This window comes from Falco peregrinus, chromosome 4 (assembly GCF_023634155.1).
Source record: "Falco peregrinus isolate bFalPer1 chromosome 4, bFalPer1.pri, whole genome shotgun sequence".
NCBI lineage: Eukaryota > Metazoa > Chordata > Aves > Falconiformes > Falconidae > Falco > Falco peregrinus.
Genome location: NC_073724.1, coordinates 1 through 26581, shown reverse-complemented (window position 1 = coordinate 26581; position 26581 = coordinate 1). Strand labels below are relative to the sequence as shown.

General features: G+C 51.6%; 1 protein-coding gene across 18 annotated transcripts; it reads right to left on the bottom strand.

The window, feature by feature from the left end:
• Positions 1-34: 34 nt before the first annotated feature.
• Positions 35-12504, bottom strand: LOC106113013 (endoplasmic reticulum-Golgi intermediate compartment protein 3-like). Of its 18 annotated transcripts, XR_008746949.1 has the most exons (5): positions 12341-12504; positions 11494-11541; positions 9909-10040; positions 3758-3805; positions 1354-2449 (listed from the first exon to the last, which is right to left on the bottom strand). XR_008746949.1 is itself a non-coding variant. In XM_055802688.1 (4 exons), exons 1-4 carry the CDS (start codon positions 4732-4734, stop codon positions 53-55), a joined length of 354 nt encoding a protein of 117 aa, XP_055658663.1. In that variant the 5' UTR covers positions 4735-4756; the 3' UTR covers positions 35-52. The 18 variants fall into 18 exon arrangements, 2 of the variants coding, with proteins under 2 accessions (XP_055658663.1, XP_055658662.1); XM_055802688.1 differs by lacking the exons at positions 9909-10040; positions 11494-11541; positions 12341-12504 and adding exons at positions 35-105; positions 4663-4756 and having other exon boundaries at positions 2330-2510; XM_055802687.1 differs by lacking the exons at positions 9909-10040; positions 11494-11541; positions 12341-12504 and adding exons at positions 194-1347; positions 4663-4756 and having other exon boundaries at positions 2330-2510.
• Positions 12505-26581: the final 14077 nt, after the last annotated feature.

Here is a 26581-nt window from a genome sequence, read left to right as displayed (position 1 = left end):
GAAACACTTAGAAGCTAAAGGTCACAACAAGCAGGAAAAGAAAATACCATGTTCACGAGACTGTTGGAAACTTTCTCCTGGTGCAAAGTGAAAATTTCCAGCTACCTGCAGGAGACAGTAATCTTTCATTAAAAGGCCTGAATCTATACAAATAAAGTAGTCATACTGGTGGTTGGATTTTCAAATTATTGTTTGAATAAGATAGACAACAAGCAACTCATTTTCGTAAGTGACAATACCAGCAGATACTGTCCTAAAAGAGAGATGAATTTCCCCTCTTCCTCACAGGCAGTCATGTGGAAAGCCATCATCACATACCGATGTTGACAACAACTGTTCTATGCAGAGTATTTTAGTGGACATAAAAATGAGAAGAAGAAGGAATCAAGTCTACTGGGAGGGAACTAACTGCTGCTGTAGGAAATAAAAAGGTATCACAGAAAAGGAAGGAGAAAGTAACTGGGAGGTTGAGCAGGCAGGGTAAGAAAACCCTTAATACAATAAACAACAGCGGTCCTATGTATGCATCCATGAAAACAAGCCGTGTTCAAAAATAAAGCACTAAACCTACCACCAAAGAAACCCCCACAAAAACGCCCACACTCCAAAATCCTCCAAAAGACAAAGGTTATTAAAATTTTAACCTTGAATATGAAAAGGATATGGATATTAGACATCAGTCCTCCCTGACACTTGCTAGCAATCATACAACACCCTCCCCTGGAAGATTTCAATGCATCAAGCTCACATGCTACATTACACCTTTGAATGTCCGTGCAAACCTATCGCATATGTTAACTGCGGACCCGATGAGAATGGAGATGCGCAAAAGTCCAAGTGCCTAACAAGCGCCCCCAGAAATTTCCCTAGTGACAGCCACCCTTGGACCCTTGCTACCCACAGCACTCCCTTTTGAATCTTTCACCGGGGTGATGGCCCAGCTCTGAGTCGTGACTAAAGCAAGCCCAGTGGTAACCACGTCTGCGTGCATTTTTCCTTTACCAGTCAATACTGCTATAGTTGCCATTTAAATAAATGACTGAACATCAAGTGTTACTAACAGAAACTGATAACCATGGAGTTTCATGAAGATGGGTGTACACTTCCAATCTAACTTGCCACACACGTGGTGGAAATCAAACTAGCCATATACTTTTACCAGACAGCAGAAGAAATTGCTTGCTGCATGCAATACAATTTGATCGCTTCCAAAATGCCTCTCCTGGATGAGACTGTTTGCTCCCTGCAAGTTTCTCTTCCTCTCTGTTGATAATATAAGGAGCGAGAGCAACCGGTTCAGACCGAGTAATCCCAGTGGAGGCTGGCAACACAAGTAAGGCAGGAGGCCTACATGTGTTAACAGAGAATTAGATACAGAAAAGCGGGGTTTGACCCCAGACATTACATTCATCACACCACAGCCTCTGAATACAGAAAGGCTGCTAAGTGACGCAACAGTAAGAATGCTATCACCACACTTCTGTGACAACAGGAGAAGCTCTCATACCTACCCACTGTTCAGCTCTTGACTTAGTTTAGCCTTTCAGGTTTTAAGAACAGAAAAGTTAAATCTGAGTTACAACAAATCAGCAAATTTATTTCATGCCAATACACAGAACTACACTATCTCCCAGAAGAGATAATAAGGACCTCACGTTTTAGAAAGACAAAGTCAGGACAGTATTACCATTACATTGCAACACTACCAGAATCGTTCCCGGTTTGTATTGAAGTACAACAGTAAGTCATAACATGTAAAAAAACACAGAGGAGAGGTATATGTAGCCAAGGACCACTTACTCCAACTTGTAACTGATCAATCAACTGAAATCTATGAATCAGGTATGCATTAACACACACAAAGCAAACGTAGTAAGATGCGGGTTTAGGCTTAAGGGTCAAGTCAGTGGAGCCTTCCCTGGAGAGAGGCTCTTTAACCAGCTCGTCCCATTTGTCAGCCTCCTAGGATTTAAAGATGCAACCAAAGTCAAGTTTTGCCAGAGCAGCTGCTTGATGTCTAGTAGGAAAAGCCTGTTCACTCAGCAGCTTTGCTCCTGAAATGCATCAATGAGTCCTTCTCCCAGTTTCAGAGGGACCAGGCAAAGACTTGCCTCACAAAAGTACCAAGTATAATATATATACACACACACAGAGGAGCTTGTCTGATCTGCCAGTGTAATAGATGTGTCCTATAAACTCTTCAAGAGTTTGTAGTGTTTAAAACGCTGTGAATTCAGCCGTCCCTTGTTCCCATGAATCTCATAGCAGGCATACGGTGATGGAAAGGCTATGAGAGCATCCATCCAAGAATGGCAGAATAGCATCTTACCATGTCTCTCGGCTTCTGGAGTCACACGATTGGCAGCTTTATCCAAGTGCTGTTTAAACGGCTTGTGCTCTACGTCCTGCTGCTGCTCTCCTGTTACATCCATGGCATCGATGCTCAAATCTGAAAGCAGTGAGCAAGGGAAGCGGTCTATGAACATACAAGTGTTATGACCTGTGGCAAACTGAGGAAATGAAAAGACAGAATCTTTCACCCAGCACGGTAAGAACGTGCCAAACTGGGAGAGCGTGTACGGCTAGGACCAAGTGACCGACAGGGAATAAAACACAAGGTGCAGCACGCTAAATGACCTTCCCAGGTACCGTGTTTGGTTTGGTGTCCCAGAAGGTCTGTTTCCAAATTCCAAGAAAGCATTACCCTGAAAGATAAACGTGCTTAAGGCAAAAAGCCAAAAGCAAACCCCTCAAAGCCCAGAACCATTCTCAGGAACACACGAGTTAAGCCTAAAATTGGTTGAAAGCTGCCTCCTACCTCTTCCCCCGCCACCTTTCCCCCTTCAACATCAGCACATTTCCTTGTGATCCCTTTTCACAAAAAAAAGATTGAGGCCTGTGGTATCAGCTTGGTACCAAAGCACCACGATGTGCTTGCTGGCTACATGCTCTCTTAGAAAGCTGACAGCTTCTCCACACACAACAGCTGAGGCTTCCAGTCTCTCTGGCCTTCCCACGCCCTGTGAAACGTGAGGAAGGCAAAGACCGATAACATCTCGGGGGGTCAGGAGGAAGTCAAGATGCACTACATCTAGAGCCCAACGCATTACCCAAAGGAATTACCACAACAGAACAAGAGACAGGAACGATCGGTAGACAGGCAGATAACATGTACAGCAATAATACCCAGTCAGACTTGCAGGACACTTCCAGTCACTTCATCCTGCAACTTTGTTTTGAATTTAGTTAAAAGGTAATCAGATTCTTAACGCTGATTCTGCTTTTATAACTTCTGGAGAAAGGCTAACACGTGGCCTTGGCATTACAGTCAGAATTCAAGTACCAAAATCACGGCAAAGCTGTGCCTTGTCAAGTGACTTCCAAAGCAGGCTCTCGAGCCTTTCAACAAGATAGTCAAATCTGGAGTCCCAAGGGAACTCTGTGCCAGCTCCGTCAGTGCGACCAAGCTCTCTGACAAAGTACACCGCCATACAGAAACATAAGTGGGTTTATACCTCAGGCTCTTTCATAATCTAGAAAAATAATACTGCCCGATCGGACGCGCTGCTTTAAGCGCCTAGCAGGCCTGGCTGCATAACCACGAGGGACCAACAATTCCTCCCCGGCTGTTGCCCAAGCCGCAGCGCAGCACACGGAGCCACGTGGGCCCTCGGCAAGTACAAAAGTGATCCCTCCGTAGTCAGCAGTCCGACTCACAAGCACAAGGCACACGTGGAAAAGTAACATCTAGACTGACCTTCAGTTTAGCTCCCCTTGATTTGTCAACGTACAATTGCGGATGAACCTAGGTACAAAGAAAAAACAAAAGAGCCCCGTTTCACTGGGAAGCAAATCAAAAGGCCTCTTGCATTCGGCTGCTCCGGCCCAGGAGCTGAATGTCAAGACACAGGATCAGCGAGACACCTGAACTGCTGCCTCCCAACCCTCCCCGGTAGTTAAACGCTTGCCCTTTGTAATACTTTTTAGAGAAATCAGCAGTCAGGGGCGAGGGGTGGGGATTCCACCGCCGGCTTTCTTTCCCTTGCCTGCTCGCAGGGGCGGGAAGAGGCTCCTGAGCCACCCCCCCCGCGACAGCGTTACCGCAGGCCCCAAGGCAGCCTCTGCGGCCCGCGGGGGCCGGCAGCCCAGGCCGGCTGCCACGGCTCAGGCCAGCGGCTGGGGGAAAGACAAAGCCCCGCGCAGAGTTGCGGCGGCTGCAGCGGCTGCCCGGGCAGCCCAGAGGCGGCGGGTGGGCGGCGGGGCGCCGCGGGCCGAGCCCTCTCCCGGGCGCCGCCGCCACAAGCGAGCACCGGGGCCGCCCCGCCGCCGCTCCTCGCCTCCTCGCTGAGGTAGCGGCGCAGCTCCGAGAGACAAAAAAAAAACAACCAAAAAAAGGCAGCCCCGTGAGGAGCCCGCTGACCACCGTCACTGCCGGGGAGACGAGAACCGGCGGCAGCCCCGCCGGTCCCGGGCCGGGCCGCCCGCCTGCCTCAGCCCGCCCGCCGCCGGCACCAGGCGCTCCCTGCCGCGGCCGAGCGCCGGGCCGCCACATCCCCCCCGACCGGGCCGCTGCCCGCCGGCCCCCGGCCGCCCTTCAGCCCGAGCGCGCCGCCGCACGTCCCGGCCCGAAACTCTTCCAGGTTCCCGGCGAAGGCTCCGCACCTCCACAGCCACTGCAGCGCGCCGCGCGGGCCGGAAATGAACCCACCTTCCGGGGCCGTATGCGTAGCCCATACGTACGAGGCCGGAAGCCCCGCCCCTTTGGCGTCGAGTCGTTTCTGCGCATGCGCTGCCCGGTTGGTGAAGCGCTGCTGCCACCTAGCGAAATTTAAATGGGTACTGCAGTCAGTCCTGTTGGTTGAGCGCTGCTGCCATCGAGCGAAATATAATTGGGTACAGCAACCGGCCCGGTTGGTGGAGCGCTGCTGCCACCTAGCGAAATTTAAATGGGTACTGCAGCCGGCCCGGTTGGTGGAGCGCTGCTGCCACCTAGCGAAATATAATTGGGTACTGCAGCCGGCCCGGTTGGTGGAGCGCTGCTGCCACCTAGCGAAATATATTTGGGTACTGCAGCCGCCCTGTTGGTGGAGCGCTGCTGCCATCTAGCGAAATATAATTGGGTACTGCAGCCGGCCCGGTTGGTGGAGCGCTGCTGCCACCTAGCGAAATTTAAATGGGTACTGCAGCCGGCCCGGTTGGTGGAGCGCTGCTGCCACCTAGCGAAATATATTTGGGTACTGCAGCCGGCCCCGTTGGTGGAGCGCTGCTGCCATCTAGCGAAATGTAATTGGGTACTGCAGCCGCCCGGTTGGTGGAGCGCTGCTGCCATCGAGCGAAATATAATTGGGTACTGCAGCCGGCCCGGTTGGTGGAGCGCTGCTGCCATCTAGCGAAATGTAATTGGGTACTGCAGCCGCCCGGTTGGTGGAGCGCTGCTGCCACCTAGCGAAATATATTTGGGTACTGCAGCCGGCCCGGTTGGTAGAGCGCTGCTGCCATCTAGCGGAATATATTTGGGTACTGCAGCCGGCCCGGTTGGTGGAGCGCTGCTGCCACCTAGCGAAATTTAAATGGGTACTGCAGCCGGCCCGGTTGGTGGAGCGCTGCTGCCACCTAGCGAAATATATTTGGGTACTGCAGCCGGCCCCGTTGGTGGAGCGCTCCTGCCATCTAGCGAAACGTAATTGGGTACTGCAGCCGGCCCGGTTGGTGGAGCGCTGCTGCCACCTAGCGAAATATATTTGGGTACTGCAGCCGGCCCTGTTGGTGGATAGCTACTGCCACCTAGCGAAACTTAATTGGGTACTGCAGCCGGCCCTGTTGGTGGAGCGCTGCTGCCATCTAGCGAAATATAAATGGGTACTGCAGCCGGCCCTGTTGGTGGAGCGCTGCTGCCATCTAGCGAAATATATTTGGGTACTGCAGCCGCCCGGTTGGTGGAGCTCCTTTCCTGCTATTTTGTGACTTGTGTTGGAAGTGCCTGGCACCAGGTTCTAGTATTAAGGCAGAAAGCCCCAGGGCCTCGTACCTCTGGGTGGCACATGCTGTGTCACACCAGCTGTGGTGCCTTCCCGCTTTACAAATGCAATCAGTTTTGGCAAGCTTACAAAACTAGTGCTTTATCAGGAAGGTGTCTTTGGGTTTCAGCTTACCCCTTTCTACTTTTCATATGCCTACATCGCAAGAAAAAGAAAGGGTTTTGCTTCTCAGGTTTGCTCCAGTTACTCGGCAATTCAGGCATGACCACAGCAGAGCTGTTTTCCTACAGTCTTTTTTGTTTCCAGAACCCTCCCTCCCCTCCCTAGAGAGGGCTATGTGCAGGGCAAAGCGGACACTATGAGTAGGGACGACCGAGTAAAGTTACCAAAGGGCACGTGGTGCCTTCCTCGAAGCAAGGGACTGATTTCAGTTTTTCTATGCTGGGATGACTTTTGCAGCTCAGAGTTTGGTTAAATCTACTCGTGGGGCAGCACTTGAACGTCTGTTGAGTGATTTCATACTGGACAACAGCAGCCACACCAAGACAAAAGTCTCCTCGGGGACAGACACGATAGCAGACTTCGTGTGGGCTGACCTCACCTTTTGCTTGCAACCGGCACCTTATTTTGCAAAGGAATCTTTGAAACCCTCTTTCTTTGAGACAAGGGACTGTAAGGGCCAAGGGCCAAAGCAGCCACGCTGCAGCCTGGAGCCTGACGGTGGCTTCTCAGGTTCCAGCAATGGCTGTGGAGCACAGCTCTTGTGTCACCAAGCAGAGCGCCTGACACCCTGAAGTGCCTCGGCGCCCCGGGGGTGTGAAGCCTCTGTCTGGGGATCAGGCAGCCTCCCACCACAGGTCTTGCTGAGCTAAAATGACTCTGCAGAGGCTGTAAAATTGTCTCAGAGTGCTGTGCTGCTTAAGATGAAAGCGCTTCCGATAGCTCAAGCTAGCCCACCCACTCAGCTCTTACGAGCTGTACCTCCATATGCAATGGGAAGAAGTATTTAACGCAGTAACTCCAACTCTCGGCTTGGCACCCAAACCCGTAGATCAAACAGTCCATTTATTCTTATTATTGGAAGTCTCCTTACTCCCCTCCGAAGCCTGTCGTGCTTCCCTCCCTGGGCGAGGGCCCTACTCGTCTCGCATATCCAGCAAGCAGCCTCTCGAGTGCAGTTTCCACAGGCACATCTTCTTGATCCGGCAGGTCAACGTAGGTATCTAGCGTCTGATCGTCGATACCGGGATCAATCGCACAGAAAGCAGTCTTCAGATCATCTGCCTTCCCCTCTCTGTTCCAAAACAACACAGTCACCATTACGTTGTGGTATGTGAAAAGAACATTTACTTACTTGTGTCACACTGAGAATCCATGTTGCCCGAAATGCAGAGCAGAGATGTCTTTTGATACAGTCATCTCTGCCTCTACTAGCATCCCGTTGTTAAACACATGTGCAATAAAGACTGGTGAATGCTAAAAGTCAAACTGAACGGAAGTTAAGAAATCTTAGATTCATGATAACCTGGGAAGACCTTAATTTCACTCTATTGTGCATTGATATCCCTTATTACAGAACTGTACTTCTTGCTAATCCAGTGCCCACGTTGGACAGGATTTCACTTCACAGGCACCTGCCCACCTCTGGCGTTCTCCTCGGTGCTCGGTGTGGCACCAGACTTTTTTTCAATGCAGTAATTGCCTCTTGTTTTGAGGTGGAATTATTTCTCAGATTTGCACCAGTTGTCAGTCCTATTTACTCTTCCCACTCCTCAGAACCAGTCTCTGAAGATGTACAGGATTTTACCGCTATTTTTGGAGAGCTGAGGAGTGTGGATAACTGGCTAGCTGAAAAAGTTCACATAAACATAGTCTAGCTGGCTGGACAAAAATGCGCATCGCTCTCAGCTTATCTGAAGTAAAGCACAAATACGCTGCCTTTGGCTGTTCTTGTTACACAATAACAGGAAGATTTCGGTGGGAAAAGAATGTTGCAGGTGGGAACAGATAACTACAGAAGAGAAACTAGGGGTGGGCTTGATATTTAGGCAACTCACCAATAATGAGCTTAACTTTTGCAATACGTATGAGCTAATTATAACAAGGCATAAAAGGCGACTGTAAGGTACAATAAACGAAGTCTGCTGATCACTCATATTGATTGACTGTGTCTTCCCTCCGTCGCGACAGAGGAGCACTGTACCGAAGGGGATTAGTGGTACAACTGATCTCTGCTCGCTGTCTGCCACGCCAAAGTTCTTTGGGTCGGGGACTGCTGCTCGCAGTGTTCCGCAGAGCCGGGCTCAGCCAGGTCTCGGCATTCACTGCAACGGGCACAGCTCTGTAGCGCAGGGAGGCCTGCGCTGGCCACGCACACTGCGTCCACTGCGGGGTTCCCTCTGCACGCACGGTCCTGAGCTACTGTCCCCATCAGCCCCTTCCCTCCATACTTACAGTAGATCTCCCAGTTTGTTCTTCAGCTGGCTCAGATACTCCTGCTTCTCCCTGACATCCTGGCTCCGGGGCTTGGCCACGAAAGCTTCAGCGCTCCCCTCCTCCTTCTGAAAGAAATTACAGCTGTGTTAGCACCGAACATGTGTTCCGGTCTGCATTAGAGCTGCCTCTCAATGTGCACGAAAATAACGCGGCTCTCCTAGAAATGGAATTTCCATGTGAAAAGTGGAAATAGAGAGAAAGAATATGGGAAAAACTCCCATCACAGAAAAGGCACAAGCTTGCACTGCCATTGTCTGCAGAGGGCCTTCAGGTGTTAGAGCTTGTGGTGGGCACTCCAGCTTTGTAAGTCTGATAAACCTAGCTAGTCTTATAAAACTAATTTAATCCCTAATTTAATCCCATTCTCCTGAAAAGGAAAGAGCCAATCCAAGAACTAGTTGATGCAAGCAGGTACAGCACTGAAGACCTCATTGACAACTTATCCTTATTCAAAGAATTAAACTGACGTTACTTAGGTTTTAGGGATTAGAGATTTAATTAAGGATTACATTTGCTTTAGGGATTTAGGGATTATATTAGGGATAGGTCTTTTGTGTGGGTCTCGCAGTACTACAAAACACATCTGTCAGCACCTTTGCAACTTGTCTCGAGTGCTCCAGGGTGGAAAAAAAATGGGACTCTCTGAGAGGTTCTGCCCAACAAAACCAGAAAAGGAAAGATCTTCCTTGGAAATACCTTTCAGGAATGGCAGGGAAAACGGTTCAAGCTTCTGGAAAGGCAGAGGAAAAGATGTCGAAGGATCAAAGAAATGCTACTCTATCCCAGAGAGAACCTCTGGATACAGTCGTGCTTAGTATGACGTGAAGAATTCTTGCAACGCTTCCTTGTCCCTGTATCATTGCCTGCTTCCCCCATGTGCTGGGGTACGGTGCAATGGGACATGGTGAGTTGAATGAACTTCCTCATGCCACAAGAAGCAGTCATTCCTTACAATGTAGTCTTGCTACTTAGTCATTCTAGCGCTTGTCTGCATTAATCTCGTCAGCAGAGAAGTAACCCGGGAAAACCCAAATACTGCTCTGCTGGACACTTCCCGGTCACGGCCACCAGTACCGGGGCAGGGAGAGGGGAGGAGGATGAGGCTTTTCAGCAGCAGGAAGCTGTTACTTTGGCTTGGCCATATAGCGCAGCATTAGCAGGGGCTCGAGCCCACTAGAAATACCTGCGTGTCCGGTGGTTCACGTGGCATCATTGTCAAGTGTGGCTACTTCAGCTATGTCTTCAGTACGCTCACCGTTTCAGCTTTTCTAGTGCACCTGAGTTTCCCTGGCTTGAAAGTTTTCAGTGTTTACACTAAGAAGAAGGTGAATATTGAAGACACCGGCCACGAAAGTAATTCTCCCACCTTCCTAATGGGTATTTATTACCGATTAATCTCAGTGGAAACAAGCAGTGAAGAAAGCTTCCACATACCCATGCAGGGAAGCCATTTCCCTCTCTTAGAGCTCCCGTTGCTATTTCTTCCAGAAGCACATCCACCAGCTGACTGCTGGTCTTCCCCTCAGCCAGAGAACCCCACTGGTCAGCTCCGCCTGGAAATCACCTCTGCAACAGCAAAAAGACACCGAGCTGCTAGGAGAATGTGCCCACACATACTGGTTTTGTGTGAATCCCACTAGGAGCCTAAGGATAGATACAGATCTCCAGGCATGTGGTTGGTCTCCTAAGCTGTCTAAGGCAAAATGGAATACCCTGCAAGCACCTCTCAGGCCACTCCTACAAGCCTAGGAGAAAATGGGGTGTTGCAGGTGGGCTTAGGGGTTGGGGTTAGGGGTGTGGGAAAATCACCCTGAGGTGGGGGGAACTCGAGAAAATTGCGTCCTAACGGAAGCATAGTATTACGGAAAGCTTTTTTTAGGGTAGAATACAGCTATAGCCTGGAGGACGGCTGGCACGCACACAGTCTGTATCACCACAGTTCCCTAAGCAGCAGCTCAGCGCACGCCGACAGCGGTGACGGAGGACGCGCTGAAGGCAAAAAGCCAAAAGCAAACCCCTCGAAGCCCAGAACCTTGCTCAGGAACACAGGAGTTAAGCCTAAAACCGGTTGAAAGCTGCCTCCTACCTGTTCTCCCGCCACCTTACCCCCTCCAACGTCAGCACCTTTCCTCGCGATCCCTTTTCGCAAACAAAAGACGGACGCCTGCGGTATCAGCTCGGTACCGAAGCACCACGATGCGCTTGCCGGCTGCATGCTCTCTCACAAGGCTGACAGCTTCTCTGCACGCAACAGCCGAGGCCCTGTGAAAGGGGAGGAAGGCAAACACCGATGACATCTCGCAGGGGTCAGGAGGAAGTCAGGATGCACTTCAGTCAGAGCCCAACGCCTTACCCAAAGGAATTACCACAGCAGAACAAGAGGCAGGAGCGATCAGTAGACAGGCAGAAAACACGCACGGCAGCGATACCCACGTCAGACTGGCAGGACGCTTCCAGTCGCTTCACCACGCAGCTTTGTTTTGAATTTAGTTCAAAGGTAATCAGATTCTTAACGCTCATTCTGCTTTTAATAGCTGCTGGAGAAAGGCTAACACGTGGCATTGGCATTACAGTCGGAATTCCAGTCTAAAAATCACGGCAAAGCTGTGCTTTGTCAAGCGACTTTCAAAGCAGGCTCTGGAGCCTTTCAACAAGACAGTCAAATCTGGAGTCCCAAGGGAACTCTGTGCCAGCTCCATCAGTACATCTGAGCTCTCTGACAAAGTACACCGCCATACAGAAACGTAAGTGGGTTTATACCTCGGGCTCATTTACAATCTAGAAAAATAATACTGCCCGACCGGACGCGCTGCTTCAAGCGCCTAGCAGGCCCAGCTGCGTAACCACGAGGGACCGACAATTCCTCCCCGGCCGTTGCCCGAGCCGCAGCGCAGCACTCGGAAGCAGCGGGCACACGGAGCCTCGCGGGCCCTCGGCAAGTACAAAGGTTATCCCTCCGTAGTCAGCAGTCCGACTCACAAGCACAAGGCACACGGGGAAAAGTAACATCTCGACTGACCTTCGGTTCCGCTCCCCTTGATTTGTCAATGTACAATTCCAGACGAACCTAGGGACAAAGGAAAAACAAAAGACCCCCGTTTCACTGGGAAGCAAATCAAAAGGCCTCTTCCCCTCGGCTGCTCCGGACCCGGAGCTGACTGTCACGACACAAGATCAGCCAGACACCCGAGTAGCTGCTGCCTCCCAGCCCATCCCGGTGGTTAAACGCTTGCGGAGAAATCAGCAGTCGGGGGCGACGGGTGGGGATTCTGCTACTGGCTTTCTTTTCTTGCCTTTGCCCGCTCGCAGGGGCGGGAAGAGGCTCCTGAGCCACCCCACCCCGCGACAGCGTTACCGCAGGCCCCAAGGCAGCCTCTGCGGCCCGCGGGGGCCGGCAGCCCCAGTCGGCTGCCACGGCTCAGGCCAGCGGCTGGGGGAAAGACAAAGCCCCGCGCAGGGCTGCGGCGGCTACCCGGGCAGCCAGGAGGCGGCGGCGGGTGGGCGGCGGGGCGGCGCGGGCCGACCCCTCTCCCGGGCGCCGCCGCCACAAGCGAGCACCGGGGCCGCCCCGCCGCCGCTCCTCGCCGAGGTAGCGGCGCGGCTCCGAGAGAAAAAAAAAAAAAAAAACAAACACCCAACCACCCAAAAAAGGGCAGCCCCGTGAGGAGCCCGCTGGCCACCGTCCCTGCCGGGGAGACGAGAACCGGCGGCAGCCCCGCCGGTCCCGGGCCGGGCCGCCCGCCTGCCTCAGCCCGCCCGCCGCCGGCACCAGGCGCTCCCTGCCGCGGCCGAGCGCCGGGCCGCCACATCCCCCCGACTCGGCCGCTGCCCGCCGGCCCCCGCCCACCCTCAGCCCGAGCGCTCACCCAGCGCGCCGCCGCACGTCCCGGCCCGAAACTCTTCCAGGTTCCCGGCGAAGGCTCCGCACCTCCACAGCCACTCCAGCGCGCCGCGCGGGCCGGAAATGAACCCACCTTCCGGGGCCGTATGCGTAGCCCATACGTACGAGGCCGGAAGCCCCGCCCCTTTGGCGTCACGTCGTTTCTGCGCATGCGCTGCCCGATAGTTGGAGCGCTGCTGCCATCTAGCGAAATATATTTGGGTACTGCAGCCGGCCCTGTTGGTGGAGCGCTGCTGCCATCTAGCGAAATAAAAATGGGTACTGCAGCCACCCGGTTGGTGGAGCGCTGCTGCCACCTAGCGAAACTTAATTGGGTACTGCAGCCGGCCCTGTTGGTGCAGCGCTGCTGCCATCTAGCGAAATAAAAATGGGTACTGCAGCCGGCCCTGTTGGTGGAGCGCTGCTGCCACCTAGCGAAATATATTTGGGTACTGCAGCCACCCGGTTGGTGCAGCGCTGCTGCCACCTAGCGAAACTTAATTGGGTACTGCAGCCGGCCCTGTTGGTGCAGCGCTTCTGCCACCTAGCGAAATAAAAATGGGTACTGCAGACGGCACTGTTGGTGGAGCGCTGCTGCCATCTAGCGAAATATATTTGGGTACTGCAGCCGGCCCGGTTCGTGGATCTCTGCTGCCCTCTAGCGAAATATATTTGGGTACTGCAGCCGGCCCGGTTCGTGGATCTCTGCTGCCACCTAGCGAAATATATTTGGGTACTGCAACCGGCCCTGTTGGTGGATCGCTGCTGCCATCTAGCGAAATATATTTGGGTACTGCAGCCGGCCCTGTTGGTGGAGCGCTGCTGCCACCTAGCGAAATATAATTGGGTACTGCAGCCGGCCCTGTTGGTGCAGCGCTGCTGCCACCTAGCGAAATATAAATGGGTACTGCAGCCGGCCCTGTTGGTGGATCGCTGCTGCCATCTAGCGAAATATATTTGGGTACTGCAACTGACCCTGTTGGTGGATCGCTGCTGCCACCTAGCGAAATAAAAATGGGTACTGCAGCCGGCCCTTTTGGTGGTGCGCTGCTGCCACCTAGCGAAAGATATTTGGGTACTGCAGACGCCCGGTTGGTGGAGCGCTGCTGCCACCTAGCGAAATATATTTGGGTACTGCAGCCGGCCCTGTTGGTGGATCTCTGCTGCCATCTAGCGAAAGATATTTGGGTACTGCAGCCGGCCCTGTTGGTGGATCGCTGCTGCCATCTAGCGAAAGATATTTGGGTACTGCAGCCGTCCCTGTTGGTGGATCGCTGCTGCAATCTTGCGAAATGTAATTGGGTACTGCAGCCGACCCGGTTGGTGGATCGCTGCTGCCATCTAGCGAAATATAATTGCGTACTGCAGCCGCCCGGTTAATGGAGCGCTGCTGCCATCTAGCGAAATATATTTGGGTACTGCAGCCGGCCGGTTGGTGGAGCGCTGCTGCCACCTAGCGAAACTTAATTGGGTACTGCAGCCACCCGGTTGGTGGAGCGCTGCTGCCACCTAGCGAAAGATATTTGGGTACTGCAGCCGGCCCTTTTGGTGGAGCGCTGCTGCCACCTAGCGAAATAAAAATGGGTACTGCAGCCGGGCCTGTTGGTGGAGCGCTGCTGCCACCTAGCGAAATATATTTGGGTACTGCAGCCACCCGGTTGGTGGAGCGCTGCTGCCACCTAGCGAAACTTAATTGGGTACTGCAGCCGTCCCTGTTGGTGGATCGCTGCTGCAATCTTGCGAAATGTAATTGGGTACTGCAGCCGGCCCTGTTGGTGGATCGCTGCTGCCGTCTAGCGAAATATAATTGCGTACTGCAGCCGCCCGGTTAATGGAGCGCTGCTGCCATCTAGCGAAATGTAATTGGGTGCTGCAGCCGCCCGGGTGGTGGAGCGCTGCTGCCATCTAGCGAAACTTAATTGGGTACTGCAGCCGGCCCGGTTGGTGGAGCGCTGCTGCCACCTAGCGAAAGATATTTGGGTACTGCAGCCGGCCCTTTTGGTGGAGCGCTGCTGCCACCTAGCGAAATAAAAATGGGTACTGCAGCCGGGCCTGTTGGTGGAGCGCTGCTGCCACCTAGCGAAATATATTTGGGTACTGCAGCCACCCGGTTGGTGGAGCGCTGCTGCCACCTAGCGAAACTTAATTGGGTACTGCAGCCGGCCGTGTTGGTGGATCGCTGCTGCCACCTAGCGACATATAAGTGGGTACTGCAGCCGCCTTGCTTGTTTAGGGTTAGGGTTAGGGTTAGGGTTAGGGTTAGGGTTAGGGTTTAGGGTTAGGGTTAGGGTTAGGGTTTAGGGTTAGGGTTAGGGTTAGGGTTAGGGTTAGGGTTAGGGTTAGGGTTAGGGTTAGGGTTAGGGTTAGGGTTAGGGTTAGGGTTAGGGTTAGGGTTAGGGTTAGGGTTAGGGTTAGGGTTAGGGTTAGGGTTAGGGTTAGGGTTAGGGTTAGGGTTAGGGTTAGGGTTAGGGTTAGGGTTAGGGTTAGGGTTAGGGTTAGGGTTAGGGTTAGGGTTAGGGTTAGGGTTAGGGTTAGGGTTAGGGTTAGGGTTAGGGTTAGGGTTAGGGTTAGGGTTAGGGTTAGGGTTAGGGTTAGGGTTAGGGTTAGGGTTAGGGTTAGGGTTAGGGTTAGGGTTAGGGTTAGGGTTAGGGTTAGGGTTAGGGTTAGGGTTAGGGTTAGGGTTAGGGTTAGGGTTAGGGTTAGGGTTAGGGTTAGGGTTAGGGTTAGGGTTAGGGTTAGGGTTAGGGTTAGGGTTAGGGTTAGGGTTAGGGTTAGGGTTAGGGTTAGGGTTAGGGTTAGGGTTAGGGTTAGGGTTAGGGTTAGGGTTAGGGTTAGGGTTAGGGTTAGGGTTAGGGTTAGGGTTAGGGTTAGGGTTAGGGTTAGGGTTAGGGTTAGGGTTAGGGTTAGGGTTAGGGTTAGGGTTAGGGTTAGGGTTAGGGTTAGGGTTAGGGTTAGGGTTAGGGTTAGGGTTAGGGTTAGGGTTAGGGTTAGGGTTAGGGTTAGGGTTAGGGTTAGGGTTAGGGTTAGGGTTAGGGTTAGGGTTAGGGTTAGGGTTAGGGTTAGGGTTAGGGTTAGGGTTAGGGTTAGGGTTAGGGTTAGGGTTAGGGTTAGGGTTAGGGTTAGGGTTAGGGTTAGGGTTAGGGTTAGGGTTAGGGTTAGGGTTAGGGTTAGGGTTAGGGTTAGGGTTAGGGTTAGGGTTAGGGTTAGGGTTAGGGTTAGGGTTAGGGTTAGGGTTAGGGTTAGGGTTAGGGTTAGGGTTAGGGTTAGGGTTAGGGTTAGGGTTAGGGTTAGGGTTAGGGTTAGGGTTAGGGTTAGGGTTAGGGTTAGGGTTAGGGTTAGGGTTAGGGTTAGGGTTAGGGTTAGGGTTAGGGTTAGGGTTAGGGTTAGGGTTAGGGTTAGGGTTAGGGTTAGGGTTAGGGTTAGGGTTAGGGTTAGGGTTAGGGTTAGGGTTAGGGTTAGGGTTAGGGTTAGGGTTAGGGTTAGGGTTAGGGTTAGGGTTAGGGTTAGGGTTAGGGTTAGGGTTAGGGTTAGGGTTAGGGTTAGGGTTAGGGTTAGGGTTAGGGTTAGGGTTAGGGTTAGGGTTAGGGTTAGGGTTAGGGTTAGGGTTAGGGTTAGGGTTAGGGTTAGGGTTAGGGTTAGGGTTAGGGTTAGGGTTAGGGTTAGGGTTAGGGTTAGGGTTAGGGTTAGGGTTAGGGTTAGGGTTAGGGTTAGGGTTAGGGTTAGGGTTAGGGTTAGGGTTAGGGTTAGGGTTAGGGTTAGGGTTAGGGTTAGGGTTAGGGTTAGGGTTAGGGTTAGGGTTAGGGTTAGGGTTAGGGTTAGGGTTAGGGTTAGGGTTAGGGTTAGGGTTAGGGTTAGGGTTAGGGTTAGGGTTAGGGTTAGGGTTAGGGTTAGGGTTAGGGTTAGGGTTAGGGTTAGGGTTAGGGTTAGGGTTAGGGTTAGGGTTAGGGTTAGGGTTAGGGTTAGGGTTAGGGTTAGGGTTAGGGTTAGGGTTAGGGTTAGGGTTAGGGTTAGGGTTAGGGTTAGGGTTAGGGTTAGGGTTAGGGTTAGGGTTAGGGTTAGGGTTAGGGTTAGGGTTAGGGTTAGGGTTAGGGTTAGGGTTAGGGTTAGGGTTAGGGTTAGGGTTAGGGTTAGGGTTAGGGTTAGGGTTAGGGTTAGGGTTAGGGTTAGGGTTAGGGTTAGGGTTAGGGTTAGGGTTAGGGTTAGGGTTAGGGTTAGGGTTAGGGTTAGGGTTAGGGTTAGGGTTAGGGTTAGGGTTAGGGTTAGGGTTAGGGTTAGGGTTAGGGTTAGGGTTAGGGTTAGGGTTAGGGTTAGGGTTAGGGTTAGGGTTAGGGTTAGGGTTAGGGTTAGGGTTAGGGTTAGGGTTAGGGTTAGGGTTAGGGTTAGGGTTAGGGTTAGGGTTAGGGTTAGGGTTAGGGTTAGGGTTAGGGTTAGGGTTAGGGTTAGGGTTAGGGTTAGGGTTAGGGTTAGGGTTAGGGTTAGGGTTAGGGTTAGGGTTAGGGTTAGGGTTAGGGTTAGGGTTAGGGTTAGGGTTAGGGTTAGGGTTAGGGTTAGGGTTAGGGTTAGGGTTAGGGTTAGGGTTAGGGTTAGGGTTAGGGTTAGGGTTAGGGTTAGGGTTAGGGTTAGGGTTAGGGTTAGGGTTAGGGTTAGGGTTAGGGTTAGGGTTAGGGTTAGGGTTAGGGTTAGGGTTAGGGTTAGGGTTAGGGTTAGGGTTAGGGTTAGGGTTAGGGTTAGGGTTAGGGTTAGGGTTAGGGTTAGGGTTAGGGTTAGGGTTAGGGTTAGGGTTAGGGTTAGGGTTAGGGTTAGGGTTAGGGTTAGGGTTAGGGTTAGGGTTAGGGTTAGGGTTAGGGTTAGGGTTAGGGTTAGGGTTAGGGTTAGGGTTAGGGTTAGGGTTAGGGTTAGGGTTAGGGTTAGGGTTAGGGTTAGGGTTAGGGTTAGGGTTAGGGTTAGGGTTAGGGTTAGGGTTAGGGTTAGGGTTAGGGTTAGGGTTAGGGTTAGGGTTAGGGTTAGGGTTAGGGTTAGGGTTAGGGTTAGGGTTAGGGTTAGGGTTAGGGTTAGGGTTAGGGTTAGGGTTAGGGTTAGGGTTAGGGTTAGGGTTAGGGTTAGGGTTAGGGTTAGGGTTAGGGTTAGGGTTAGGGTTAGGGTTAGGGTTAGGGTTAGGGTTAGGGTTAGGGTTAGGGTTAGGGTTAGGGTTAGGGTTAGGGTTAGGGTTAGGGTTAGGGTTAGGGTTAGGGTTAGGGTTAGGGTTAGGGTTAGGGTTAGGGTTAGGGTTAGGGTTAGGGTTAGGGTTAGGGTTAGGGTTAGGGTTAGGGTTAGGGTTAGGGTTAGGGTTAGGGTTAGGGTTAGGGTTAGGGTTAGGGTTAGGGTTAGGGTTAGGGTTAGGGTTAGGGTTAGGGTTAGGGTTAGGGTTAGGGTTAGGGTTAGGGTTAGGGTTAGGGTTAGGGTTAGGGTTAGGGTTAGGGTTAGGGTTAGGGTTAGGGTTAGGGTTAGGGTTAGGGTTAGGGTTAGGGTTAGGGTTAGGGTTAGGGTTAGGGTTAGGGTTAGGGTTAGGGTTAGGGTTAGGGTTAGGGTTAGGGTTAGGGTTAGGGTTAGGGTTAGGGTTAGGGTTAGGGTTAGGGTTAGGGTTAGGGTTAGGGTTAGGGTTAGGGTTAGGGTTAGGGTTAGGGTTAGGGTTAGGGTTAGGGTTAGGGTTAGGGTTAGGGTTAGGGTTAGGGTTAGGGTTAGGGTTAGGGTTAGGGTTAGGGTTAGGGTTAGGGTTAGGGTTAGGGTTAGGGTTAGGGTTAGGGTTAGGGTTAGGGTTAGGGTTAGGGTTAGGGTTAGGGTTAGGGTTAGGGTTAGGGTTAGGGTTAGGGTTAGGGTTAGGGTTAGGGTTAGGGTTAGGGTTAGGGTTAGGGTTAGGGTTAGGGTTAGGGTTAGGGTTAGGGTTAGGGTTAGGGTTAGGGTTAGGGTTAGGGTTAGGGTTAGGGTTAGGGTTAGGGTTAGGGTTAGGGTTAGGGTTAGGGTTAGGGTTAGGGTTAGGGTTAGGGTTAGGGTTAGGGTTAGGGTTAGGGTTAGGGTTAGGGTTAGGGTTAGGGTTAGGGTTAGGGTTAGGGTTAGGGTTAGGGTTAGGGTTAGGGTTAGGGTTAGGGTTAGGGTTAGGGTTAGGGTTAGGGTTAGGGTTAGGGTTAGGGTTAGGGTTAGGGTTAGGGTTAGGGTTAGGGTTAGGGTTAGGGTTAGGGTTAGGGTTAGGGTTAGGGTTAGGGTTAGGGTTAGGGTTAGGGTTAGGGTTAGGGTTAGGGTTAGGGTTAGGGTTAGGGTTAGGGTTAGGGTTAGGGTTAGGGTTAGGGTTAGGGTTAGGGTTAGGGTTAGGGTTAGGGTTAGGGTTAGGGTTAGGGTTAGGGTTAGGGTTAGGGTTAGGGTTAGGGTTAGGGTTAGGGTTAGGGTTAGGGTTAGGGTTAGGGTTAGGGTTAGGGTTAGGGTTAGGGTTAGGGTTAGGGTTAGGGTTAGGGTTAGGGTTAGGGTTAGGGTTAGGGTTAGGGTTAGGGTTAGGGTTAGGGTTAGGGTTAGGGTTAGGGTTAGGGTTAGGGTTAGGGTTAGGGTTAGGGTTAGGGTTAGGGTTAGGGTTAGGGTTAGGGTTAGGGTTAGGGTTAGGGTTAGGGTTAGGGTTAGGGTTAGGGTTAGGGTTAGGGTTAGGGTTAGGGTTAGGGTTAGGGTTAGGGTTAGGGTTAGGGTTAGGGTTAGGGTTAGGGTTAGGGTTAGGGTTAGGGTTAGGGTTAGGGTTAGGGTTAGGGTTAGGGTTAGGGTTAGGGTTAGGGTTAGGGTTAGGGTTAGGGTTAGGGTTAGGGTTAGGGTTAGGGTTAGGGTTAGGGTTAGGGTTAGGGTTAGGGTTAGGGTTAGGGTTAGGGTTAGGGTTAGGGTTAGGGTTAGGGTTAGGGTTAGGGTTAGGGTTAGGGTTAGGGTTAGGGTTAGGGTTAGGGTTAGGGTTAGGGTTAGGGTTAGGGTTAGGGTTAGGGTTAGGGTTAGGGTTAGGGTTAGGGTTAGGGTTAGGGTTAGGGTTAGGGTTAGGGTTAGGGTTAGGGTTAGGGTTAGGGTTAGGGTTAGGGTTAGGGTTAGGGTTAGGGTTAGGGTTAGGGTTAGGGTTAGGGTTAGGGTTAGGGTTAGGGTTAGGGTTAGGGTTAGGGTTAGGGTTAGGGTTAGGGTTAGGGTTAGGGTTAGGGTTAGGGTTAGGGTTAGGGTTAGGGTTAGGGTTAGGGTTAGGGTTAGGGTTAGGGTTAGGGTTAGGGTTAGGGTTAGGGTTAGGGTTAGGGTTAGGGTTAGGGTTAGGGTTAGGGTTAGGGTTAGGGTTAGGGTTAGGGTTAGGGTTAGGGTTAGGGTTAGGGTTAGGGTTAGGGTTAGGGTTAGGGTTAGGGTTAGGGTTAGGGTTAGGGTTAGGGTTAGGGTTAGGGTTAGGGTTAGGGTTAGGGTTAGGGTTAGGGTTAGGGTTAGGGTTAGGGTTAGGGTTAGGGTTAGGGTTAGGGTTAGGGTTAGGGTTAGGGTTAGGGTTAGGGTTAGGGTTAGGGTTAGGGTTAGGGTTAGGGTTAGGGTTAGGGTTAGGGTTAGGGTTAGGGTTAGGGTTAGGGTTAGGGTTAGGGTTAGGGTTAGGGTTAGGGTTAGGGTTAGGGTTAGGGTTAGGGTTAGGGTTAGGGTTAGGGTTAGGGTTAGGGTTAGGGTTAGGGTTAGGGTTAGGGTTAGGGTTAGGGTTAGGGTTAGGGTTAGGGTTAGGGTTAGGGTTAGGGTTAGGGTTAGGGTTAGGGTTAGGGTTAGGGTTAGGGTTAGGGTTAGGGTTAGGGTTAGGGTTAGGGTTAGGGTTAGGGTTAGGGTTAGGGTTAGGGTTAGGGTTAGGGTTAGGGTTAGGGTTAGGGTTAGGGTTAGGGTTAGGGTTAGGGTTAGGGTTAGGGTTAGGGTTAGGGTTAGGGTTAGGGTTAGGGTTAGGGTTAGGGTTAGGGTTAGGGTTAGGGTTAGGGTTAGGGTTAGGGTTAGGGTTAGGGTTAGGGTTAGGGTTAGGGTTAGGGTTAGGGTTAGGGTTAGGGTTAGGGTTAGGGTTAGGGTTAGGGTTAGGGTTAGGGTTAGGGTTAGGGTTAGGGTTAGGGTTAGGGTTAGGGTTAGGGTTAGGGTTAGGGTTAGGGTTAGGGTTAGGGTTAGGGTTAGGGTTAGGGTTAGGGTTAGGGTTAGGGTTAGGGTTAGGGTTAGGGTTAGGGTTAGGGTTAGGGTTAGGGTTAGGGTTAGGGTTAGGGTTAGGGTTAGGGTTAGGGTTAGGGTTAGGGTTAGGGTTAGGGTTAGGGTTAGGGTTAGGGTTAGGGTTAGGGTTAGGGTTAGGGTTAGGGTTAGGGTTAGGGTTAGGGTTAGGGTTAGGGTTAGGGTTAGGGTTAGGGTTAGGGTTAGGGTTAGGGTTAGGGTTAGGGTTAGGGTTAGGGTTAGGGTTAGGGTTAGGGTTAGGGTTAGGGTTAGGGTTAGGGTTAGGGTTAGGGTTAGGGTTAGGGTTAGGGTTAGGGTTAGGGTTAGGGTTAGGGTTAGGGTTAGGGTTAGGGTTAGGGTTAGGGTTAGGGTTAGGGTTAGGGTTAGGGTTAGGGTTAGGGTTAGGGTTAGGGTTAGGGTTAGGGTTAGGGTTAGGGTTAGGGTTAGGGTTAGGGTTAGGGTTAGGGTTAGGGTTAGGGTTAGGGTTAGGGTTAGGGTTAGGGTTAGGGTTAGGGTTAGGGTTAGGGTTAGGGTTAGGGTTAGGGTTAGGGTTAGGGTTAGGGTTAGGGTTAGGGTTAGGGTTAGGGTTAGGGTTAGGGTTAGGGTTAGGGTTAGGGTTAGGGTTAGGGTTAGGGTTAGGGTTAGGGTTAGGGTTAGGGTTAGGGTTAGGGTTAGGGTTAGGGTTAGGGTTAGGGTTAGGGTTAGGGTTAGGGTTAGGGTTAGGGTTAGGGTTAGGGTTAGGGTTAGGGTTAGGGTTAGGGTTAGGGTTAGGGTTAGGGTTAGGGTTAGGGTTAGGGTTAGGGTTAGGGTTAGGGTTAGGGTTAGGGTTAGGGTTAGGGTTAGGGTTAGGGTTAGGGTTAGGGTTAGGGTTAGGGTTAGGGTTAGGGTTAGGGTTAGGGTTAGGGTTAGGGTTAGGGTTAGGGTTAGGGTTAGGGTTAGGGTTAGGGTTAGGGTTAGGGTTAGGGTTAGGGTTAGGGTTAGGGTTAGGGTTAGGGTTAGGGTTAGGGTTAGGGTTAGGGTTAGGGTTAGGGTTAGGGTTAGGGTTAGGGTTAGGGTTAGGGTTAGGGTTAGGGTTAGGGTTAGGGTTAGGGTTAGGGTTAGGGTTAGGGTTAGGGTTAGGGTTAGGGTTAGGGTTAGGGTTAGGGTTAGGGTTAGGGTTAGGGTTAGGGTTAGGGTTAGGGTTAGGGTTAGGGTTAGGGTTAGGGTTAGGGTTAGGGTTAGGGTTAGGGTTAGGGTTAGGGTTAGGGTTAGGGTTAGGGTTAGGGTTAGGGTTAGGGTTAGGGTTAGGGTTAGGGTTAGGGTTAGGGTTAGGGTTAGGGTTAGGGTTAGGGTTAGGGTTAGGGTTAGGGTTAGGGTTAGGGTTAGGGTTAGGGTTAGGGTTAGGGTTAGGGTTAGGGTTAGGGTTAGGGTTAGGGTTAGGGTTAGGGTTAGGGTTAGGGTTAGGGTTAGGGTTAGGGTTAGGGTTAGGGTTAGGGTTAGGGTTAGGGTTAGGGTTAGGGTTAGGGTTAGGGTTAGGGTTAGGGTTAGGGTTAGGGTTAGGGTTAGGGTTAGGGTTAGGGTTAGGGTTAGGGTTAGGGTTAGGGTTAGGGTTAGGGTTAGGGTTAGGGTTAGGGTTAGGGTTAGGGTTAGGGTTAGGGTTAGGGTTAGGGTTAGGGTTAGGGTTAGGGTTAGGGTTAGGGTTAGGGTTAGGGTTAGGGTTAGGGTTAGGGTTAGGGTTAGGGTTAGGGTTAGGGTTAGGGTTAGGGTTAGGGTTAGGGTTAGGGTTAGGGTTAGGGTTAGGGTTAGGGTTAGGGTTAGGGTTAGGGTTAGGGTTAGGGTTAGGGTTAGGGTTAGGGTTAGGGTTAGGGTTAGGGTTAGGGTTAGGGTTAGGGTTAGGGTTAGGGTTAGGGTTAGGGTTAGGGTTAGGGTTAGGGTTAGGGTTAGGGTTAGGGTTAGGGTTAGGGTTAGGGTTAGGGTTAGGGTTAGGGTTAGGGTTAGGGTTAGGGTTAGGGTTAGGGTTAGGGTTAGGGTTAGGGTTAGGGTTAGGGTTAGGGTTAGGGTTAGGGTTAGGGTTAGGGTTAGGGTTAGGGTTAGGGTTAGGGTTAGGGTTAGGGTTAGGGTTAGGGTTAGGGTTAGGGTTAGGGTTAGGGTTAGGGTTAGGGTTAGGGTTAGGGTTAGGGTTAGGGTTAGGGTTAGGGTTAGGGTTAGGGTTAGGGTTAGGGTTAGGGTTAGGGTTAGGGTTAGGGTTAGGGTTAGGGTTAGGGTTAGGGTTAGGGTTAGGGTTAGGGTTAGGGTTAGGGTTAGGGTTAGGGTTAGGGTTAGGGTTAGGGTTAGGGTTAGGGTTAGGGTTAGGGTTAGGGTTAGGGTTAGGGTTAGGGTTAGGGTTAGGGTTAGGGTTAGGGTTAGGGTTAGGGTTAGGGTTAGGGTTAGGGTTAGGGTTAGGGTTAGGGTTAGGGTTAGGGTTAGGGTTAGGGTTAGGGTTAGGGTTAGGGTTAGGGTTAGGGTTAGGGTTAGGGTTAGGGTTAGGGTTAGGGTTAGGGTTAGGGTTAGGGTTAGGGTTAGGGTTAGGGTTAGGGTTAGGGTTAGGGTTAGGGTTAGGGTTAGGGTTAGGGTTAGGGTTAGGGTTAGGGTTAGGGTTAGGGTTAGGGTTAGGGTTAGGGTTAGGGTTAGGGTTAGGGTTAGGGTTAGGGTTAGGGTTAGGGTTAGGGTTAGGGTTAGGGTTAGGGTTAGGGTTAGGGTTAGGGTTAGGGTTAGGGTTAGGGTTAGGGTTAGGGTTAGGGTTAGGGTTAGGGTTAGGGTTAGGGTTAGGGTTAGGGTTAGGGTTAGGGTTAGGGTTAGGGTTAGGGTTAGGGTTAGGGTTAGGGTTAGGGTTAGGGTTAGGGTTAGGGTTAGGGTTAGGGTTAGGGTTAGGGTTAGGGTTAGGGTTAGGGTTAGGGTTAGGGTTAGGGTTAGGGTTAGGGTTAGGGTTAGGGTTAGGGTTAGGGTTAGGGTTAGGGTTAGGGTTAGGGTTAGGGTTAGGGTTAGGGTTAGGGTTAGGGTTAGGGTTAGGGTTAGGGTTAGGGTTAGGGTTAGGGTTAGGGTTAGGGTTAGGGTTAGGGTTAGGGTTAGGGTTAGGGTTAGGGTTAGGGTTAGGGTTAGGGTTAGGGTTAGGGTTAGGGTTAGGGTTAGGGTTAGGGTTAGGGTTAGGGTTAGGGTTAGGGTTAGGGTTAGGGTTAGGGTTAGGGTTAGGGTTAGGGTTAGGGTTAGGGTTAGGGTTAGGGTTAGGGTTAGGGTTAGGGTTAGGGTTAGGGTTAGGGTTAGGGTTAGGGTTAGGGTTAGGGTTAGGGTTAGGGTTAGGGTTAGGGTTAGGGTTAGGGTTAGGGTTAGGGTTAGGGTTAGGGTTAGGGTTAGGGTTAGGGTTAGGGTTAGGGTTAGGGTTAGGGTTAGGGTTAGGGTTAGGGTTAGGGTTAGGGTTAGGGTTAGGGTTAGGGTTAGGGTTAGGGTTAGGGTTAGGGTTAGGGTTAGGGTTAGGGTTAGGGTTAGGGTTAGGGTTAGGGTTAGGGTTAGGGTTAGGGTTAGGGTTAGGGTTAGGGTTAGGGTTAGGGTTAGGGTTAGGGTTAGGGTTAGGGTTAGGGTTAGGGTTAGGGTTAGGGTTAGGGTTAGGGTTAGGGTTAGGGTTAGGGTTAGGGTTAGGGTTAGGGTTAGGGTTAGGGTTAGGGTTAGGGTTAGGGTTAGGGTTAGGGTTAGGGTTAGGGTTAGGGTTAGGGTTAGGGTTAGGGTTAGGGTTAGGGTTAGGGTTAGGGTTAGGGTTAGGGTTAGGGTTAGGGTTAGGGTTAGGGTTAGGGTTAGGGTTAGGGTTAGGGTTAGGGTTAGGGTTAGGGTTAGGGTTAGGGTTAGGGTTAGGGTTAGGGTTAGGGTTAGGGTTAGGGTTAGGGTTAGGGTTAGGGTTAGGGTTAGGGTTAGGGTTAGGGTTAGGGTTAGGGTTAGGGTTAGGGTTAGGGTTAGGGTTAGGGTTAGGGTTAGGGTTAGGGTTAGGGTTAGGGTTAGGGTTAGGGTTAGGGTTAGGGTTAGGGTTAGGGTTAGGGTTAGGGTTAGGGTTAGGGTTAGGGTTAGGGTTAGGGTTAGGGTTAGGGTTAGGGTTAGGGTTAGGGTTAGGGTTAGGGTTAGGGTTAGGGTTAGGGTTAGGGTTAGGGTTAGGGTTAGGGTTAGGGTTAGGGTTAGGGTTAGGGTTAGGGTTAGGGTTAGGGTTAGGGTTAGGGTTAGGGTTAGGGTTAGGGTTAGGGTTAGGGTTAGGGTTAGGGTTAGGGTTAGGGTTAGGGTTAGGGTTAGGGTTAGGGTTAGGGTTAGGGTTAGGGTTAGGGTTAGGGTTAGGGTTAGGGTTAGGGTTAGGGTTAGGTTAGGGTTAGGGTTAGGGTTAGGGTTAGGGTTAGGGTTAGGGTTAGGGTTAGGGTTAGGGTTAGGGTTAGGGTTAGGGTTAGGGTTAGGGTTAGGGTTAGGGTTAGGGTTAGGGTTAGGGTTAGGGTTAGGGTTAGGGTTAGGGTTAGGGTTAGGGTTAGGGTTAGGGTTAGGGTTAGGGTTAGGGTTAGGGTTAGGGTTAGGGTTAGGGTTAGGGTTAGGGTTAGGGTTAGGGTTAGGGTTAGGGTTAGGGTTAGGGTTAGGGTTAGGGTTAGGGTTAGGGTTAGGGTTAGGGTTAGGGTAGGGTTAGGGTTAGGGTTATGGGTTAGGTTAGGGTTAGGGTTAGGGTTAGGGTTAGGGTTAGGGTTAGGGTTAGGGTTAGGGTTAGGGTTAGGGTTAGGGTTAGGGTTAGGGTTAGGGTTAGGTTAGGGTTAGGGTTAGGGTTAGGGTTAGGGTTAGGGTTAGGGTTAGGGTTAGGGTTAGGGTTAGGGTTAGGGTTAGGTTAGGGTAGGGTTAGGGTTAGGGTTAGGGTTAGGGTTAGGGTTAGGGTTAGGGTTAGGGTTAGGGTTAGGGTTAGGGTTAGGGTTAGGGTTAGGGTTAGGGTTAGGGTTAGGGTTAGGGTTAGGGTTAGGGTTAGGGTTAGGGTTAGGGTTAGGGTTAGGGTTAGGGTTAGGGTTAGGGTTAGGGTTAGGGTTAGGGTTAGGGTTTAGGGTTGGGTTAGGGTTAGGGTTAGGGTTAGGGTTAGGGTTAGGGTTAGGGTTAGGGTTAGGGTTAGGGTTAGGGTTAGGGTTAGGGTTAGGGTTAGGGGTTAGGGTTAGGGTTAGGGTTAGGGTTAGGGTTAGGGTTAGGGTTAGGGTTAGGGTTAGGGTTAGGGTTAGGTAGGTTAGGGTTAGGGTTAGGGTTAGGGTTAGGGTTAGGGTTAGGGTTAGGGTTAGGGTTAGGGTTAGGGTTAGGGTTAGGGTTAGGGTTAGGGTTAGGGTTAGGGTTAGGGTTAGGGTTAGGGTTAGGGTTAGGGTTAGGGTTAGGGTTAGGGTTAGGGTTAGGGTTAGGGTTAGGGTTAGGGTTAGGGTTAGGGTTAGGGTTAGGGTTAGGGTTAGGGTTAGGGTTAGGGTTAGGGTTAGGGTTAGGGTTAGGGTTAGGGTTAGGGTTAGGGTTAGGGTTAGGGTTAGGGTTAGGGTTAGGGTTAGGGGTTAGGGTTAGGGTTAGGGTTAGGGTTAGGGTTAGGGTTAGGGTTAGGGTTAGGGTTAGGGTTAGGGTTAGGGTTAGGGTTAGGGTTAGGGTTAGGGTTAGGTTAGGGTTAGGGTTAGGGTTAGGGTTAGGGTTAGGGTTAGGGTTAGGGTTAGGGTTAGGGTTAGGGTTAGGGTTAGGGTTAGGGTTAGGGTTAGGGTTAGGGTTAGGGTTAGGGTTAGGGTTAGGGTTAGGGTTAGGGTTAGGGTTAGGGTTAGGGTAGGGTTAGGGTTAGGGTTAGGGTTAGGGTTAGGGTTAGGGTTAGGGTTAGGTTAGGGTTAGGGTTAGGGTTAGGGTTAGGGTTAGGGTTAGGGTTAGGGTTAGGGTTAGGGTTAGGGTTAGGGTTAGGGTTAGGGTTAGGGTTAGGGTTAGGGTTAGGGTTAGGGTTAGGGTTAGGGTTAGGGTTAGGGTTAGGGTTAGGGTTAGGGTTAGGGTTAGGGTTAGGGTTAGGGGTTAG